We start from the raw sequence: 17,109 nt of genomic DNA, 5'->3' as shown, positions 1-17,109 counted from the left end.
GGGTATCCTGAGGAAAACCAGCCCGGAGGTAAGTACCTAGAGATAACGGATGAATTCCCGACAGAGGCTTTAGGGGAAACACACCGATTAACAGCCCCATTTTACAGGTGGGAAGCCGAGGGCTGCAGCCTGTCCCCGCCAGCAGCCGGGCTCCTACAACACATCAGTGGCAGAGCAACGAAGCACGCCCTGAGCCTCGCCCCCCCCACCCGCCCTCCCTGTCACAGACATCTCCATCATCTTCCTCCTCTTCCTCCCACCCTGCCCGGCAATAATTGGCTCCAGCTCCAAGCCTGCGCCTTCCCCGCTGAAGCTCTCCCCTTCCCTCCTCCCGGTTTTGAACTCCCCACTGCTAAGAAAAATGTAATAGCAGTTTAGCCTCTCAATCTGCAAGTTCTTTGACACCAATAACCTCTGTCTTTGTGCTTCCTGGCTCAGACAAAAACTCTACCTTTCAGGTTAGCAGCAGCCTGCCGCAGAGCGCGCCGGCCTTGGGGGCCGTGTAGCCCGGCCTTGATAAGCCTGACTTCAGAGGCTCATTAGACGCAGCCCCAGGAGCTGGGCCCCGGGGGAGCGGGGCGCGGGGGAGCCCCGGCTCCCGTTCCTATGGCGACCGAGGATGCCGATGTTGCAGCCCGAGGCGGTACTTTTGGTACTTACAGATCAAACAGGCAGGGCAAGCGGTGCCGGGGAGGAATACACAGAGTGCAGGAAATTTAATGACTTGAATTAACAACAGGAGAGACGGCGACTCCCCTCGGCGCTGGTCGGGAGGAGACACAAACTTTGCCTTGTTGGGTTAAAACTTTGCATCTCTCCTTTTCCCCCTGCCCTTGTCCTCTCCCTGGGTTTAGCGTGTTTGGGAACACACACGCCGAGGACAGTGTGGGCTGTAAGGCTCCTACCCGGGGGATGCCGGCCCCATCGTGCACGCCAGAGACCAGCACCAAGGTCAGGAAAAGGCTGACAAAACCCAAACATCTGACCCCCCACCATCCCCCCCCTGGGGCCCGAACCTGAGCCACTGCCCATGCCTCGCTCCAGCAGCCCAGGGACCATCTTCTCCCCTTGCAGCTTGCCCATCAGCTTTGGGATGGAGCCCAGGAAGGGCTGGGAGACGGTGGGCGAAGCACGGCTCCTTCCCTGGGGGAGCAGCAGAAGGTGGGGGGGACCCTCGGCACCCAGCTGCCTTCACAACAGCGAGGCCTGGGTACGTGCAGAGAAAGGAAAGGGAAAAGATGACTTCTCCCTGGTTTTGTCTCTCCTCACAGTCTCTTTTCTTCTCTTTTTCCATCACCCTCCTTTCCCTCGCGTGCTCTTTCCGCTCTAGAGCATTCTGTGCTTTACTGGGGCATTAAGAGGCAGCATCTCAAACTGTTTAGTGAAGCATTAAAGGGGCATGAAAATACTCACATCGCATCTGAGCGCTGAAAGCCCTGAAGCATCCTCAGGAAAAAAAGCAACCTACCAATTCTGTAAAATAAGACATATTCCTGTGCGCAGCAAACCCACTTGCAGCGCCAGACAACACCCGTATCTCAGCCATCACCAGCCATTCCAGCCCCATTTCCAGCCCGGCCATCAGACGTTTCACGGCTCCTGAGGTCGATTCCTGCCCGTTCCCGGACGGGTCACTCGGGAGTGTTGGGACCATCAGCGGCAGCAGCCGCCATCTGCCACGATCCAGCCCCCGCGCCTGGCTTCCGGGAAGCGGCCTGACACCAAGAGTTCACCCCCAAGACCAGGGATTCACACGGTTTTATACATGTTAAAATCATCACAGCAATAAGGAGCCAATTCCCCACTCCCCCTCCCTACCAAAATTGACAGTGACCTGCAACCACCCCGGGCCCTAGAAGGGGATTTTCACTCCGTGCCCGGTGTCACCGGTGCTGCAGGGTCTGCGGAAGGGTTTGGAGGAGCCCGACGGGCGCAGGGCAGAGCGCGGGTGCCGGCTTCGTCCCGTCCCACACACACGTGCCGGGCTCCGGGCACAGTGTCAGACCTGCCGGCAGCCGCCGAGGAGCTGGAAACCAGCCCAAAAACCAGCCAGTGCCCGCCTGGGAGGGGGCTGCCCAGGGGGCTGCTCCACACAGTCCCTCAGCGATCGGCTGGGGGTTTTTACTTTTTCCTTCTCCTTTAATCTTCTAACCACAGCGAAACCAGACTCTCCAGGACTCAGCAGTTCTCCCTGTCCCAACAGCTCCCCGTGGGAGCTCTGCTCCTGGCTCGCAGGGTGAGGAAGCAGAGGGTGGGCTGGCGCCACGCACCAAACCGGCACAGCAGGAACGAGAGGATCCGGGGCTTTCCCCGGCAGACCCCTGCCCCTTCCCCAGCTCAGAAATCGGCCCCCGGAGCCCCCCGCTCCCCACTACAGAGCGTTGCCTGCTCCTGCTGCGGGGGCTGCAGACCCGGCGATGCCAGCGGGACGCCGCAGGTCCCTTCCAACCGCCCCGCTCCATCCTACATCCCTCCAGAGCCTCCCCAACGGGGCACCCCCACAGCCGCGGGGCTTTGAAATGAGAAAAGGGACACTCTGGAGAACTAACCCCGGGGAAGCATCGTTCCCCCGTGAGCAGAGCGGGGCCCGCGTGCGCCCTGGCCGAGGCACACCGACGTGGGCTGGAGCGTGCGCCGGCACAGCCCGCGTGTGCTGGTTGGGGCTCCCAGCTCGGTGAGGTGTTGGTGGGGGGCAGCAGGCGACCGGGGGGGTGCTGGAGGTGCATCGGCGGAGCCCGGCAGCCCCTCTGCCAGCGCAGTCTGCTCCAAACACAGCTCCGGGAAACCTGCCTGCACAATCGCTTGATTAGCTCTCCCATTTAAGAGAAATGAGGCAGGACTGGTGCTGCTCCGAGATCTTTTCCCCCCCCACTCTCTTCTTTTCGTGGATTTGCATCTCTCTTTTGGGCAGCTCCCGTTTCCAGCACAGAAAGGGCTCTGTTCAGGTCTCCCCCCTCCTTTCCCATCAATTGTTATGTTAAAATCCCCAGGACATGTTTCTGCAAAGAATTAAAAGAGGGTGAGGAAGAGATTGTTTTCGTCAGTGTCTCACTAAGTCTCTGACCTTGAGCGTGAATAGAAAACAAGAAAAAAGGGACTTTATGCTAATACCACTCACTAAGCACAAGGGGGAAAAATAATAACGGCAAATGAAGATTATGAATGCAAATCAACTTAATAAAGAGACAGGGTCTGTGCAGGAGTCTTGTTTTGCTCTTGTATAGACGACTTGCATTGTCTGGTTGCGCTGCACCCCAGGTCTAATCATTACAAATGATATCAGGATAGGAAAAGAAAAGAACAGGAAAGGTTTAATTCTCTAATTATGACATTGTTCATTTCCTCTGCTCACGGCTGTTCTTTTCAAGAGGCCTCTCACACCGGCCCTTCGCAAGTCGCGCAAACTCCCCCCACCTCAAGTTAACTCGCAGCCATTCGCTACCAGAAAGGGGCCCACGGCCACGCGGGTCCTGCTGCGCCGCCGCCGGGCGCCAGGCTCGGGACCCCGCTCCCGCGTTCGGGGGGTGCAGCCGCTCCCGCCGGTACAAGGGGACGTCGCGTCTGTGCTGCCCAGAGCCCCGTCTCCTCCGCAGCCGAGGCACCGGCAGGAGAAAGCCACCACCCAGAACGGGTCCGGGAGCCGCGGGACCACCCTGCTCTCCAGCCAGCCCCTTCGGCAAGGCTCTGCCTCACGCATGTTTATTTTTTTCCTCCCCTTCTCCATTCTCTCATCAGCCTTTTCAGCCGAGGCTGCCACGCTACGGCATGGGGACTGGCTCTCAGCATCTGTGAGCAGAGCATCCAACATAACAAAGCCCTGATCCTGGCAGGGATCTCAGGCACTATCATAACACCATCATAATAGCTTTAAAGCAGCGACAGCCCTGACAGAGAACACAGCCACGCCAGCCTTGTCCGCATTCAGATCAAGAGCGGCAGCGGGAACCCGCTGGCCTCTTTTGAGTGGGTATTTGTTTACACGCAGGGAAGTTGCGATGGAAATGGCTGGGGCTGGTCCTCAGCGTGGCATTTCCAAGGCTGCGCGAGCTTAACTGCCTCTTTCGACTCTCTAAATGCACCTTCGCCGTGGGTAAAATGCTCCTAGACAAAGCTCTGCTTTATAAGAAGTAAAAACCTGAGCTCAGACCCACAGGCATTAAGAAAGGTCACTACCTTGCTGGAAGATGCTGAAAACCCAGGTCCACATGAAACAGTGATCCCGTAGCTGCTATTGTGCCTTCCCAGGCGCTGGTAAATCACCCCCCCGGGGCAACGTTTGGGCCACAGAGGGTGCTGCCTCACTGGAAGTTAGGAATGGTTTTTCTTTCTTCTACAAAAGAAAAATCAAGGTCAATTCTATTTCAATGAGCCTTACACTGGCCTGGGAGATGAAGTCAGGCCCCAATTCAATTTAAAACTAATGTCCTGCTCACTACAAATCCCGCTGGGCTAGCGAATACCCCGGCAGAATTAATTTCTGAACTGGCAGGGCCTCCAGCACCCCGCTCCCTCCCAGCCCCGCTCGTCTCCAACTTAGAATAAACCAGGACGGTCCCCCTGCCCCGCGCCGCCGTTTCAGGCTGCCTGCAGACTCAGGGCTGGCGCTGCCCTCAGGATTTGCTTTTAAACTTGGCCTAAACGACCTAAAGAATTGGTGGAGTGTTTAAGTGAGAGCAAACCCTCCAAAACCCCACGACCCAGGGAACAGGGACCTCGCTGAGGTCTGAAAACCATTCCAGCTCTGGGTCACACTTCTCCAGCGATGCCACGGCAGCACAAGCCATGGCTGGTGTTATCTTCATCCCACAAACACCCCCCCCTTCCCTCCCCTTCCAAACAACATCCACAAGAGAGTTTAGGCTGGGAACGCAGCTCTTTAATCTCCAGCAAGCCTTTGACAACCTGTCTCGTCCTGGCTTTTAGCTGCGTGAGAGCTGTTCGCTAATGGAGCATTAACCTTGGAGAGCTTCTGCAATTACTCCAACACTAATTCTGACAGTTTTTGGTGTATCTGTTTGTTCTTTTGACAGGCAAAAGGAATTTCTTTTTAAAAGCTGTTTGATACATTTGAGACCTTCTGTCCACATTTTCTTTTCTTCTGCTCGAGATGGGAAGGTGGGGGAGCACAAGCGGAGGTAGAGACGCTACCTACCCACAGACACATCGGTATAGGCATAAGTCAAGATATTTCCCCCCTTCCAAACCCCTCCCACCCCTGTTTTAAGTCACAGAAACATTTGGTCTCTCCTGACCTCATTAGGGTAATTAGTAAACCTTTTGAAGCTGGGAGAATGGCTCTGAGCTGTGGGAAAGCGAGGAGAGCAAAGAGCTTCTAAGAGGAGCGTGTGTGGATGGAGAAAGGGGGAGAAAAACATCTTCAGCCGCAAAGAGGTGACCTGCAGAAACGGAGGGGAAGGGGAGGTGGACAAGGAGCAAGCTGGCAGCTTTGCTCCCCTAGAAATCTCCCTAAATTGCCTCTTTTAAGAGGATGGAAATCCAAGTGCTGGTTATCCCATAAGACACTGCGGGCTGCCAAAGAGCAGGGAAGAAAAACGGTGGTGGGGCAGACGCGGGCTGAGACCTGGGGATCTCACTTCGGATCCGATCTGCCATCGCTTCCCTGGATGCCCTTTGGCAAATCACTTCTTGCTTAATTCTTCCTTCATTTAAAAATAGGTTCCTTACATGTTATTTTCTATGTGGAAAACACGCGCTTTGGAGGGAAAGGGCCATCTCTGACCACGTGTCTGCACGGCTCCCAGCGAAACTCGGCCTCTCTCGGGGACTTCACGCGCTCCTGGAAACACGTCTGCCCTGGGAGCGGCGCATAACGAACACCTCGAGCTGGAGCCTGACAAACCAACGGGGACATTCCCGCCAGCTTCAGATGGAGGAAGAAAGTTATTTTGGTTTGAACAGCGCTTTCTGAAATGGCCTGAGCCACCAGCTAGTACCTGCACGCGCATGTGTGAAAGGAATGGGAACCTTCATTAAGGACACATAGTCCTCCCCTCCTCTAATAAACACAGAAAACGTTTTCAGTGCACTCATCCGAGCCAGTTGAGAAGCCAAAACGATGACTGGGGAGAAGCTAAAGTTATAACACGGATAAAAACCTCCACTTCTAAAAGAAAAAAGCAGTATCTCAAACCTTTGCTATATTTCACAAAGGGCACAAACCTAATACCTCTCTGCATTCTTCAGAAAGAGGGAGTTTGATGTGGATGTGAGAAAAAAGCAGATTAAAATAACACCAGAAAAAAAAAAAAAAAAGAAGAAGAGATCAGAATATACCCTGGTACCAGAGAATTGGAAGCACCACGTCCCCAGGTCCCGCTGTGCCTTCAGCTGCACACAATGACCACGCTGCCACAGCCCTGCTCATCGCTTTTGAGATCCCCCGTTTATACGACGAGACTCCCCAGCCGGCTGCCACGACGAACCCGCCGTCCCGTCGGGAGTCACTCCCCAGGGCTGTGGGAGCCGGGGGGGAGGTGGCCCAGCCCGATGCCTCTGGTCTGCTTTAGATTGGACGCACCCAAAAACTGAACGAACAAATTCTGGCCACGCAGCCTTCAGGCGGGTGTTGGTGCTCCAGAGCTGGGTGACAACGCGGGCAGCGCCCGATGGTGGCCCTGGGCACGGGGCCTGCAGAGACAGCTTTGCCACACACCCCAAGAAGGGGCAGGGGCACGGGCAGTGCCCACGGGCAGCAGCCGGTGTAAAAAACAGGTTGGTCATGAGCAGGATTGTCCCAGGCTGAGCAAACGCCGGGCAGGGAGAGCAGAAAATTGTGTTTATTGGAGAAGCCGACCCCAGCTGGGATGTCCTTGGAAAAGGCACCGCTGTAAAAAACCCCTCCACACCCTGCCAGGGCTTTGGAGGCAAAGCAACACCGTGGCCCCCACAAAGGCTCAAAACCCCCAACTGCCTGTTCATGGCGTTAACGCCCGTCGGGTTCTTCACCATCAGAAACAATATTTACACCACCTCTGCCAGAGAGAGGGGGTAGGTGCACTCAGCTCAGGTCGAACAATGAAACCATTAGGATTATTTTAAGTACGTGAGGGGTTTTTTTCTTTAAAAGAGCGAGAGTAATTAACCACCAGAACATATTAGCAGCATATCAGGGATGCAGCAAACGCTCCACCACTCAGTTGTTTCAGACGAAGGCTGGCATCCTTTCCGAGAGAAAGCTTCTAGTTTCACCGCACACAAAAAAGGACAAACCAGCCGGTGCTCTGCGGGAGGCTGAGCACGACGAACATAATGGTCTCTCCTAGCTGCAAAACCTGCAAATCTCGACACTTCCATTTCCCAGCTCTTATTAACCAGCAGACAGGAGCATTGCTCTGATTGCAGAGAGAGCAAGAGGATCCCCGAGCGCCGACAACAATAGTTGCTGCTGTTTGCAGCACGGCCAGCATGGAAACGTGTCAAAATCAGGAAAAGCTTCAACAGGCGAGGGAGCGAGGAGGCACCGGCCGCGCGGGGGTACGTTCACACACAAGTTCGATGCCGTTTCAGTTGGATTTGCCAGCACTGGAAGCGACAACACAAACCTCTGCACACCCAGGAGCCACAATTACTGGGAATTGGGCAACGTGCTCTAACACGTCAGCCCCCCATTTGCCTGCATCCCAGAAACTGATGTTAATTAAAGCAGCTGGTAATTGTCTGCAATTGTCTACATGGGCAGGGGGCTCTCCGAACCCATAAGAAACCCTGCTGAAGCAAACAAGATCCGTATGGATCCACAGCAATCCCACAGTCCACGGAAGCACTTCCACCAAATCAGACCAGACATCCCTGTTTTCTAGCAATTTCATCTCGTAGGTGCATTGAAGTTTCATCCTCTCAACAGGTATCCTTGGACATGGGCTTTAGCTTGTGTCTTTGATATGGCGACGTAAAGAAGAAAATACTGAAGTGTAACATCTGAGATGTTCATCTCAAATTTAATTTTAGGGACATCTTCTCCCTTCCACGCATGCAGTCACACATTAGCATGCATCACAAGTACAGCATCCCCTTTAATGTTTACTCATCCTTAGATTGCAAAAATTGTTGTGTGAATTCCTTCTTCAATTAGCTCTGGTACTCGAAAAAAAATATTGTTCCGTTGCCAGTACAGTTATGATCATTTCTTTCCTTTATACTTTTATTCCCCAGTGTAACTTAAAAAGAAAATGCTTCTGCAGTCTCCCCTGCAAAGCCCCCTTTAAAAATTTTTAAAACAAAAACAACCAACGTTTCTGAAGGAAAGGCTTTTGTGGCTGAAGTGCCACTTCCATTCACCTTTCTCTCACGTAAGGGAAAAAAATAAAGATCAGAAGAAGGATTTAGACAAAAAGCCAACTAAGTAAAGCTAATTTTTATACAGAAGAATCCTGCTAGTTGTGTAGAGGAGCTTTGTTGAGTGGAACAGAAAAGACATCAGAGGAGGCTCTACAGCAGGTTTTCAAACATTTCCAGCCACCTTCCCAACGTGCAGCCTCTATCCCACAATAAACACGGAGACGCAATTGCAGAGCAGCTCCAGTACCCACAGAGCACTGCAGGATTAACTCTACCATCTTGTCTGCGGCATTTGGTGAGGAAAACCGGCCCAGACGCTCCCTGCGAAGAGCCCCGGGGCCAGAGGGACGCTGACAGTGACTTCGGAAACACAGGAGCAAAGTTGTGAGTGCAGCGAAAAATGGGGGTGTGGAAGTTCCACTTCCAAGAGACGTGGTCACCCCCGAAGTCCCTAAAGCTGCTCAAGCAAGAAGATTCCTCATTTCTCCCTGTTTCACAAAGGTGAAATCCAAAGCACAGGTGACCTCTGTGAAGCCAGCTGAACGCAAGAAGCGGAACACAACAACCCCCAGCGCTGCCCACCCGCAGAAGGGGACCGAGAGCCCAGTGCCTTCACGGTGGCACCAGTAACAGCAGCTGGCTGGTCCCTAACCCAGGGCTGGAGATCTGCCCGTACAGATAACACCCAGCTGCTCTGGAATCTACCTCCTTGACAAAGGGCTCTGAAATCCATGAATGAAACACCCTTTATCCCCAGCAAAACGCTCTTTCTCCCTTTTTTCCTCCCTGAGTGACTAGAGGGACTTGGGCCATCTCTTCTCCATACAGCGACCAGAAATCTCACACACAACTGTTCACACACACCCCCAAAAAAGCCCAACTTTATACGTGAACCATCTTCAAAAAACAGGTCTGGGTGCAGAGAGCAAGAAAAGCGCTTTTCTACGCCGTCAGAAAGCCGAGAGGTGGTTCCTCCCCCAGAAACCTGCCGCAGAGGTTATTTTGCACTCCACGGAGCGCGGCGGCGAGGTACAATGCTGCAGTAGCAAACAGGCTGGTGAAATCAAAAGAGCTTACCAGCACTCAGCAAAGGGCCTGCAGTTCCCATTTCAAGGAAGGAAATTTGCATCCAAAGCATCAAGAGCACTTTAACTCGAGTTTAAAATAAATTCAGAGCAGATCCATGCCGCCAGCTTGCGTTTGTGACTGGAATCCCAGCCAGCACCAGCCTGAACTTCTCCCCAGCTGGAGACCTCAGCCAGAGCCTCTGCTCGGTGGCGGTGACAGCCCCAGCTTGTAGCAGCGAGCAGGGAACAGGGCCAGGGAAATGGTGTGGAGGCCGACACACCTGCGGCTTGTCCAGCACACACAGGCTGCAGCCGTTAGTGCTAATTGGGGCTACCAGCCCCCCGAGCCTGAAAACAAGCAAGCGCTGGGTTTGCGTCCCACCACAGCTCCCAGCACCTCCCTCAGGCCAGGGCTCAAAAGCATAAGGCTGTCCTGCCCGCGCCGCTGCCACGCTGAACGCTCTCCGTTAGTTCGTTAACCACCGCAGTTAATTTTGCACAGCACGCTCCCCAGGGAAAGCCGGGTGCACGCCAACGGGTGCTGCTGCGCTAGGGTTGGGTTTTCACATGCCTGTGCAAGGCTGTGCCGCGCTTACTGGAGGCTCTCGGACTTGAAGGAGAAGGGAGCAACCTCTAGGCCAGGCTTTAGTGCTGCTGGGGTTTATGCCAAGCCTTGGACCAGCCCAAGACAACTCCGTGCTCTGCACAGACAAGCCTCTCCCTCACGGCTGCGAGCGCCCATGCGAGCAGGGAGCCTACGGCTTAATTTAATCAAATTAGGGTATCTGAACACTTTGCCTGTCCCAGAATCATAAAAAGCCTTTAGACAAGTACTAACAGGGTTAGGTTAAATCCGGCTGCAATAAAGCCAGGGACGAGAGCAGCACCCGCAGCTGGGAGAAACCTTCTCCAAGAGCCACCCCAAAACCTGCTGCCCCCCCACCCCAAAGCCAGGAGAGCCAGCCCCTGAGAGGGCACTTCCCCCTCGTTCCCAGAGAGCTGCTTGAGGGCAGATTTGCCTTTTTAAGGCATCAGGATTTATTTTCAGCTTCGCCAGGTGCTGCCGGTGCCCGTCAGCCGGCATGTTTGGTCTGCGAGTGCCATCTACAGGGTTGCCCTTCTCCCCAGCCCCCCGCCTGGCCCTGCCACCGGCTGCCCCCCCACCAGTGCCACCAGTAACAGGGGTAAAACAGGGAGCAAATGAAAGCCTTGCAGCCGTGCTGTGCTCCAGGATGAGCGTGCGGCCTCCCGGGCGCAGGACACGGGGACATGACCCCAAGAGACACAAGGGACTGGGCTTCAGTTTCTCCAGTGCCACTCATCTACAGGACCGAAACCTGCACAACCACCCTCCTCCGCAAGCGGGCGAAGACCAAGTGTGTTAGTACCAGGGAACGCCCTTAATTCCGCTCAGGCTTTAATTCTTGGCACTGAGGAGCCGGGACATCCCCAGCCGGGGGACAGCCTCTCCTTCCCGACTCCCAGATGAGCAAAACCTAACTCAGTTCTTCTCCTGCGGAGAGGCTGCGATCACCCCTGCAGGGATTTTACTCAGTCTTCTGTACAAGAAAAGGGATTAACGTAAGAAGAGGGAGAAAGGAAAGGGAGCAGACTTTAGAAAATTGAAACAAACCCCAAGATGATCGGTGAAGGTGGGCAGCAGGCAGTGAGAGAAGCGTGGATCTAACACACAGCAGGGCTGACGGTGTAAGCGTCGCCAGGCGGAGCGCGAGGCGATGCTCCGCGAGGGCAGCGAGCAGAGAAAGGCTCCAAAAAAGCACCGTCCCGTCGGCTCGGCAGCGAGCCGGCCCCGCAGAACAACCCCGAATGCCACGGAGGAGACGGAACGCTTTATTTCATTTGTTTCAAGATACAACGGAGGGGGGAAGCTGTAAACGAAAGTAAACCGATCGATCAATACAGGACTGGTTGCTATTTAAAAATAAATCAACAATTCAAGCAGGAGGGTGAAAGACTAGCTCCTCCATTCCTGAGAGCACAGACGACACAATGCACTCAAGTGCTGGTTTATTGACTTCTTGGCAATCTGCTCAGACCACAGGTCCATCTCGCAGCACTTCGGCGCTGCAGATCCCATTCCAGTCACACGTACAAACGAAACAAAACAGAAGCACGTTATGAACAACAGAGACCTGATGCTCGTATCGCTCCCAGTCAATCTCATTAACCTCGGCAGACGGCCCAGTCGATTTGCCTAATAGTTCAGGATCAACAGTAGAGGATCCGATACAGCCCTCCAAGAAGATCAGAGGCAATTACGTAAACTTTTGAAATTAGGCTTTGGCTTAAACAATAGTGATTGTTCCAGGCAAACTCTGTAGCAGTCACTTGTGACACGCGCAGGCTGGTGACCGCGCAGCATCGTAGGGAACCGCACGCTCCGCTCTCGGTCCTCCTCGCCCGCTCCGGCAGCCTTTTGGCAAGGATCAGCAGGAGCCTGGCCCGGGCCGACAGCAAAGGGCAGCCAGAGTCCACAGAGCCTCCCACTAACACCCTGATCCACTCTGGAGAAAGAAAAGTGCAGCAGTAGCTGGTGAGGCATCAGCCCGCCCAGGGACAGACCCACGTTCCTCCGAGCAGCGGCGCGTGGTCACGGGAGCAGAGCCCTGCGCGGACGCAGCCCTGCAGCTCCCAGGCCAGAGCTGGCTCAGAGCACACGGGCGTCTGTTGGCATCCGTGTGTTTAAATCTGTTCGGAAAAACTACCAGAAGATCTAACTGTTGCAAAGAGACCTACTAGGCTATCAATACAGGTACCAAATACACACAAAGGAACTAAAACTATAATGGAAGTAACTACTGAACCGCTCTCTTGCAGAAACATAATGCAAGGCTTTAAAAGCCACTATTATTAGCAAGATCCACCACCACCACCCCCCAAAAAAGCCTGCACTGGCCTCATGCTCATTGCCCATGGGTGCACTGTCCCACCGCTGTGAGGAGAAGCTGCTGCGACAACTCCAATTTATTCTTCCAGGAGAAACAGAGATCAGCAACAGCTGTGCCAAGCAATAGATTTGTCCTCGAAGGAGTCTCAGGTCTGTAATCAGCATCTTTGTTTTCTCCTCTCAGAAAATGCCTTTAACAATGACTTAGAACAGAGCAGGAATGTAACGTCTTGGCCTGCGAAGAGCAAATCCAGACCACCGACTGCTTCCAAGATGCAGGCTGCTTCAGGGGAAAATGGAAACAGCCACACAGGGTCACTGGTTCCGGCTCAAACCTGCCTCCAGCCAAAACAGGATCAGAGTAGAAGTGACAGCAATGCCGCGCTACAGCCCCACCATCAACTTTTTGCTCTGCGCCCCTGTAAAGACGGCCAGCAGAAGGCCTCTGTAAACACGTACGTGGTGCACAGACAGCGGGCTGGCACACCCGCCCGGCCCTCATCACCGTTTGCCTACACAGTACCAGAACAGGGGCCTCGTTATGTGCGCGGGCTCTGTCCCTCCACACCTTTCCCTGCTCAAATTCTAAATACCTGTTACAGCACAATCAAATTCTATCAAAATTATTTCCACGGTAGGACCTACGGCTTGAGGTCCCCTCTTTGATCAAAATCATTCAACTGTTAACATTAAAAAAAAAAAAACAAACATCCCCTCCTGCAAGGCAAGGAAGCTTCAAAATCGCAAACGGCGTCTGCCCGATGGAGAGCAGAGCCCAAAGAACGACCAAGTCAATCGCCTCAGATAAAGAAAGGCCAGCGAGCGTGTCAGTCACAACGCTGAGCCAGGGCACGCCAGCGGACTGAAATACAGTCGGGTTTACCTGGCACAATGCAAGAAACAACTTTGCAGAGGGAGTTGAAGAGCCAGAGAAAGTTATCAGCGTGCGCATAGACCTGCCAGCCTGTGCAGGATCAAGGGAGATACACTACCAGGAACCAAACAAATCAGCTCTCTGATCACCCGAGGGGCAGCAACGGCCAGATTTAGCCATTACTGCTATCCTCACAGAGGAACGCCGCAAACGCTTTCATCTCTGCATCAGCCAAACAAGCAGAAAGTACCTAAAAGAGGCATGAAAGGATACAAATGATATGAAATTAGGGCACATCCAAGCGCTGTGTTCACATGACAGCATTACTAAAAATATATATATATATATTTAAAAATCTTTTGCACGTGTGCAAGAGAGAGCTGCCAGCACCTGGGGTGACATTTCTCCAGGAAACCTCACCCACTCTGCACTGAGAAACGCTGCCCCTCGCCCAGGTGCGCCAGGACCTCACCGCTCCAACGGCCTCCGGAGGGATTTCAGAGCAGCAGCTAGAGCCCGAGCTCCCGGGGGACTCGCAGCAAAACCGTTCGTCCTCGCTGTTTGTAAGGATATCCCTCCTGCTCAGCCCTTCTTGTTGTCAGTTTTGTCCCCTTATCTACAGAGGATTTGCTAAGCGAAAGAAGGGAGCCATGACTCCAGAGACATTCTCCATCTTCATCTTCAAGGCAAGGTCAAGCAGGGAGCTCCCCGCCCGCAGGGCAACTCCCTCAGCTTCTCCTAACAAAGGCACTACCAGTTTGGGGTGGAAGTGGGACTTAAGGATACAGGTCTGCACTGCCCATCGTTTTCAAGGAAGGGCCTTCCCTTCAAGGCTGAAACGTGCCATAAACAGGAGCACTTTCCAAGCAGTTTTTACCGTTTTAGCAGCAGATCCACCTAACAGTGACCTTCTACCACATTCACATCTTGGTCCTACACAATAAGAACGCAACGGGCTGCACAGAAACATCCCAGTTTGCTGGGCTGACAGCAGGACGTAGCTTGAGCTTCAGCAAATGGAGTGAAACTCCAGTACCCTTCAAGATTATTTCTGAGCCAGGGCTGTCTGGCTTCAAGAATCACAGTTCATAGGGGTTCGGGTCCTTCTTTTCCAGTCATCAGATGCTCCGAGACAGGTCACTCATCACACGAGCAGTTCAGGTGCTCCGACTCAAACCGCGGTGCTCTGGCTCTTCCTGGCAGAGCCAGCAGCTCAAACTCCAGCAGCTTGGCAGATGTCACACGTTTCTCTGGTGAAAGCACCACGGGAGCTGGGCAGAACGGTCCGAACACTCTGAACACTCGCAGTCCTGCAGACTACACAACCCACTGCTCTTTTAGAGAAATGCTCCTCTGGGCTAAGTGGCACCTTTCACTTGTAAACGTGTCTTTGCTCTGTAAACCCACGTAATGACCTGCATTACCATGACTGCTAACCCTGCAACTACAAGAAACTCGATGCATTAACTCATTCCCAAAGCTGTTCTCTGTCTGAACTAACACAGCACCATCCACACCCGCCACACTAGTGTAACAGACAACAAGAGCTCTCCCAGCTCAGAGCTGATTACAGAGACACTTCCTAACGAAGTAACCTGATACTGCATGAAGAGGATCAGCCCGCAAAAGAAATCCACTCGTCTGATACTTCAAGCTGACTGCCACAGTCAGGAGAGAGGGATACGAGCACCCGTAAAACACCGATGGGCCAGCAGACGCAGCTGCAGCACTGGAGTCCAGAGCGGCACGATTTCAAATGCTGAGCGTTCCTCCAGAGTCACGTTTTCCTCAGCATCTCCCTCTGCAGTTAACAGCACCCAGTGCAGCATCACTTAGCTTACAGCTCCACCTTTCCCCAAAAACGTGTGTGAAGAAAACAGGTTTGGTCCCCTTTCCCCTGCCCCAGCTATGGAAGTGTTTAATTAATAGTCATTATAAGCATATATAAAAAAATAAAATTTGAGCACTGGTAAGGTGATTCCACTGGACTTGCACCCCCTTGGTCAGTCTGTGAAGTCGGTGCCGCTGGTCCCAAATCATCTGGAAAAAGAAGACGCCCAGCATCAGAGTGAGCATGTACAACGTGACAGATCACTACCAACCTGGAGACAGCTGGGGGAGCTGAGAGGCCAGACAGCGAGCCACGCTCCTCCTCCGCTTTAAAAAAACATCCTCCAGAGAAACCAAACTCGCGTGATCCACGGGATGAAAGCACATCACTGCGAAAGCAGGAATGGACGCCCCAACGGGACCGTGAGTTTTAGCTGCGATGTGACTTGGCAGCAATTCCTAAACTGAGAAAAACAGGAGTTTTTGTTTTCCTGTCTAACGCAGGGAGGCTCAGACTGGCCGCGAGGGCTGCCTCTCCCTCCTACGGGCCTGGAAACACAAGGCACCAAGTGGGGCTCCAAACAAACCGGGGTACGTCCCTTTCAGCGCGCTTGGTCAGAAAATGAAGAAAGGCGAGATAAAGTCTGTGTGCCAACACAGAGAGACCACACACAGAAGTGTAATTTATGCAGATCTGGTTACAGGATCTGTGCCAAAGCTCCCACGCCTTTAGAAAAGGAGCCTCTCAGCCCCTCGTGAGGAAAAGAGAAACACACAAAACACCCGCTTACCGCCTCAGATTTCTCGTTTCAAACACCGTGTCCTCATCGCTGTCGAACGAGGCCATCTCTATGTTCTCATCGTAATTCGACAGCAGGCCGTATTTCTTCCGCTGCGGTTTCTTCAACCTGAAATGAGTTCTGCGCTCATTTCTGGGCCCCTCCGACCTAGGGCTGAGGGACACGGAGAGCGCAGGGTGAGCGTGCTGCCACTGGATGGGCCTTCAGGAGTCAAAGGGCAGAAGGAACCGGACCGGGAGATGTTTTATCGCTGCTAATTACCTCAGGTCATTAACAGCGGCATGAATTTACCACAGCATTTCACCCTAGCTGCCTGAGGGATGCCCAGGGAAGCACAGGGAAGCACAGCTCCGGCCTGGCAGGGAGAGGGAGGGGGGATCGGGACAAACGGGGCACAACCCCAGGGCCCGGGGGGGAGAACCGGGACAAGCAGGGGCACGGCCCCAAGCCGGGGGGTAGAACCGGGACAAGCAGGGGCACGGCCCCGGGCCGAGGGGGGGGTAGAACCGGGACAAGCAGGGGCACGGTCCCGGGCCGAGGGGGGATAGAACCGGGACGAGCAGGGGCACGGCCCCGGGCCGGCCGCACTCACCGGAACGCCCGCAGGAGGAAATAGAGCGCGGCCAGCGCCGAGAGGGCGCTCAGCACGTACACCGCCCGCTTCAGCACCGGCAGCCCCGAGCCCGGCAGCAGCCCCGAGCCCGGCGGCCGCCGCGATGCCGGCGCCGGGCCCGGCCAGGTTGCGTTCCCCGCGGTCGCCCGCGGCGCCTCCGTGCCGTTGAACGGGCTCGGGGTGGCCGGAGGAGCGGGGGAGGCGGCGTGCAGGAGGAGGAGGAGGAGGAGGCAGAGGGGCTCCGGCCGCAGCATGGCCGGGCCGGGCGGCGCGGAGCGGCGAGCGGCGCCTCCGCGGGGCGGGCGCAGGAAGGCGGCGGGACGGTGCTGCGCGGCGCAGGCACCGGCCGGGCCCGGCGGAGCCGCACTCGGCGTTCCGGGGCAGCGCCGTTCCGGGCCGGCCCCGGGCGCGCAGCCCCGACCCGGCCTCCCCCCGCCGTCCCGCCTCTGAGGGCGGCGGTTTCCCCCCTCACAACGCGAGGCCTCCTCAGGGCCGCCGTTCCCCCCTCGCAGCTGCCAAAACCTCCCTCAGGGCCACCATTTCCCGCCCAGGGCCGCCGTTCCCGCCTCACAGCACGACTCCCTCCCTCAGGGCCGCCATTTTCCCCTCAGGGTCGTCCTTCTTTTCTCCCTCAGGGCCGCCATTCCCCTGCCATGACGGCAATTTCCCCGGGCAGAGGTGAACACTGCTTGAAACACGAGCATTTCGAGCATTTCTAA

General features: G+C 54.8%; 1 protein-coding gene across 1 annotated transcript; it reads right to left on the bottom strand.

Annotated features, from left to right (window-relative positions):
• Positions 1 to 11,200: 11,200 nt before the first annotated feature.
• Positions 11,201 to 16,690, bottom strand: FAM174C (family with sequence similarity 174 member C). Its single transcript, XM_074808567.1, has 3 exons — positions 16,370 to 16,690; positions 15,769 to 15,885; positions 11,201 to 15,187 (listed from the first exon to the last, which is right to left on the bottom strand). Exons 1-3 carry the CDS (start codon positions 16,642 to 16,644, stop codon positions 15,184 to 15,186), a joined length of 396 nt encoding a protein of 131 aa, XP_074664668.1. The 5' UTR covers positions 16,645 to 16,690; the 3' UTR covers positions 11,201 to 15,183.
• Positions 16,691 to 17,109: the final 419 nt, after the last annotated feature.

Source organism: Strix aluco, chromosome 29 (assembly GCF_031877795.1).
Source record: "Strix aluco isolate bStrAlu1 chromosome 29, bStrAlu1.hap1, whole genome shotgun sequence".
Lineage (NCBI taxonomy): Eukaryota > Metazoa > Chordata > Aves > Strigiformes > Strigidae > Strix > Strix aluco.
This window is presented reverse-complemented; position numbering and strand designations above follow the sequence as displayed.

Bases quoted from the DNA above. Each gene is read 5' to 3' on its own strand.
- FAM174C (XM_074808567.1), bottom strand. From the start codon at position 16,644: ATGCTGCGGCCGGAGCCCCTCTGCCTCCTCCTCCTCCTCCTCCTGCAC. The intron at 15,886-16,369 runs GTGAGTGCGGCC...AACTCATTTCAG, and splicing joins TTCCTCCTGCGGGCGTTCCG to GTTGAAGAAACCGCAGCGGA.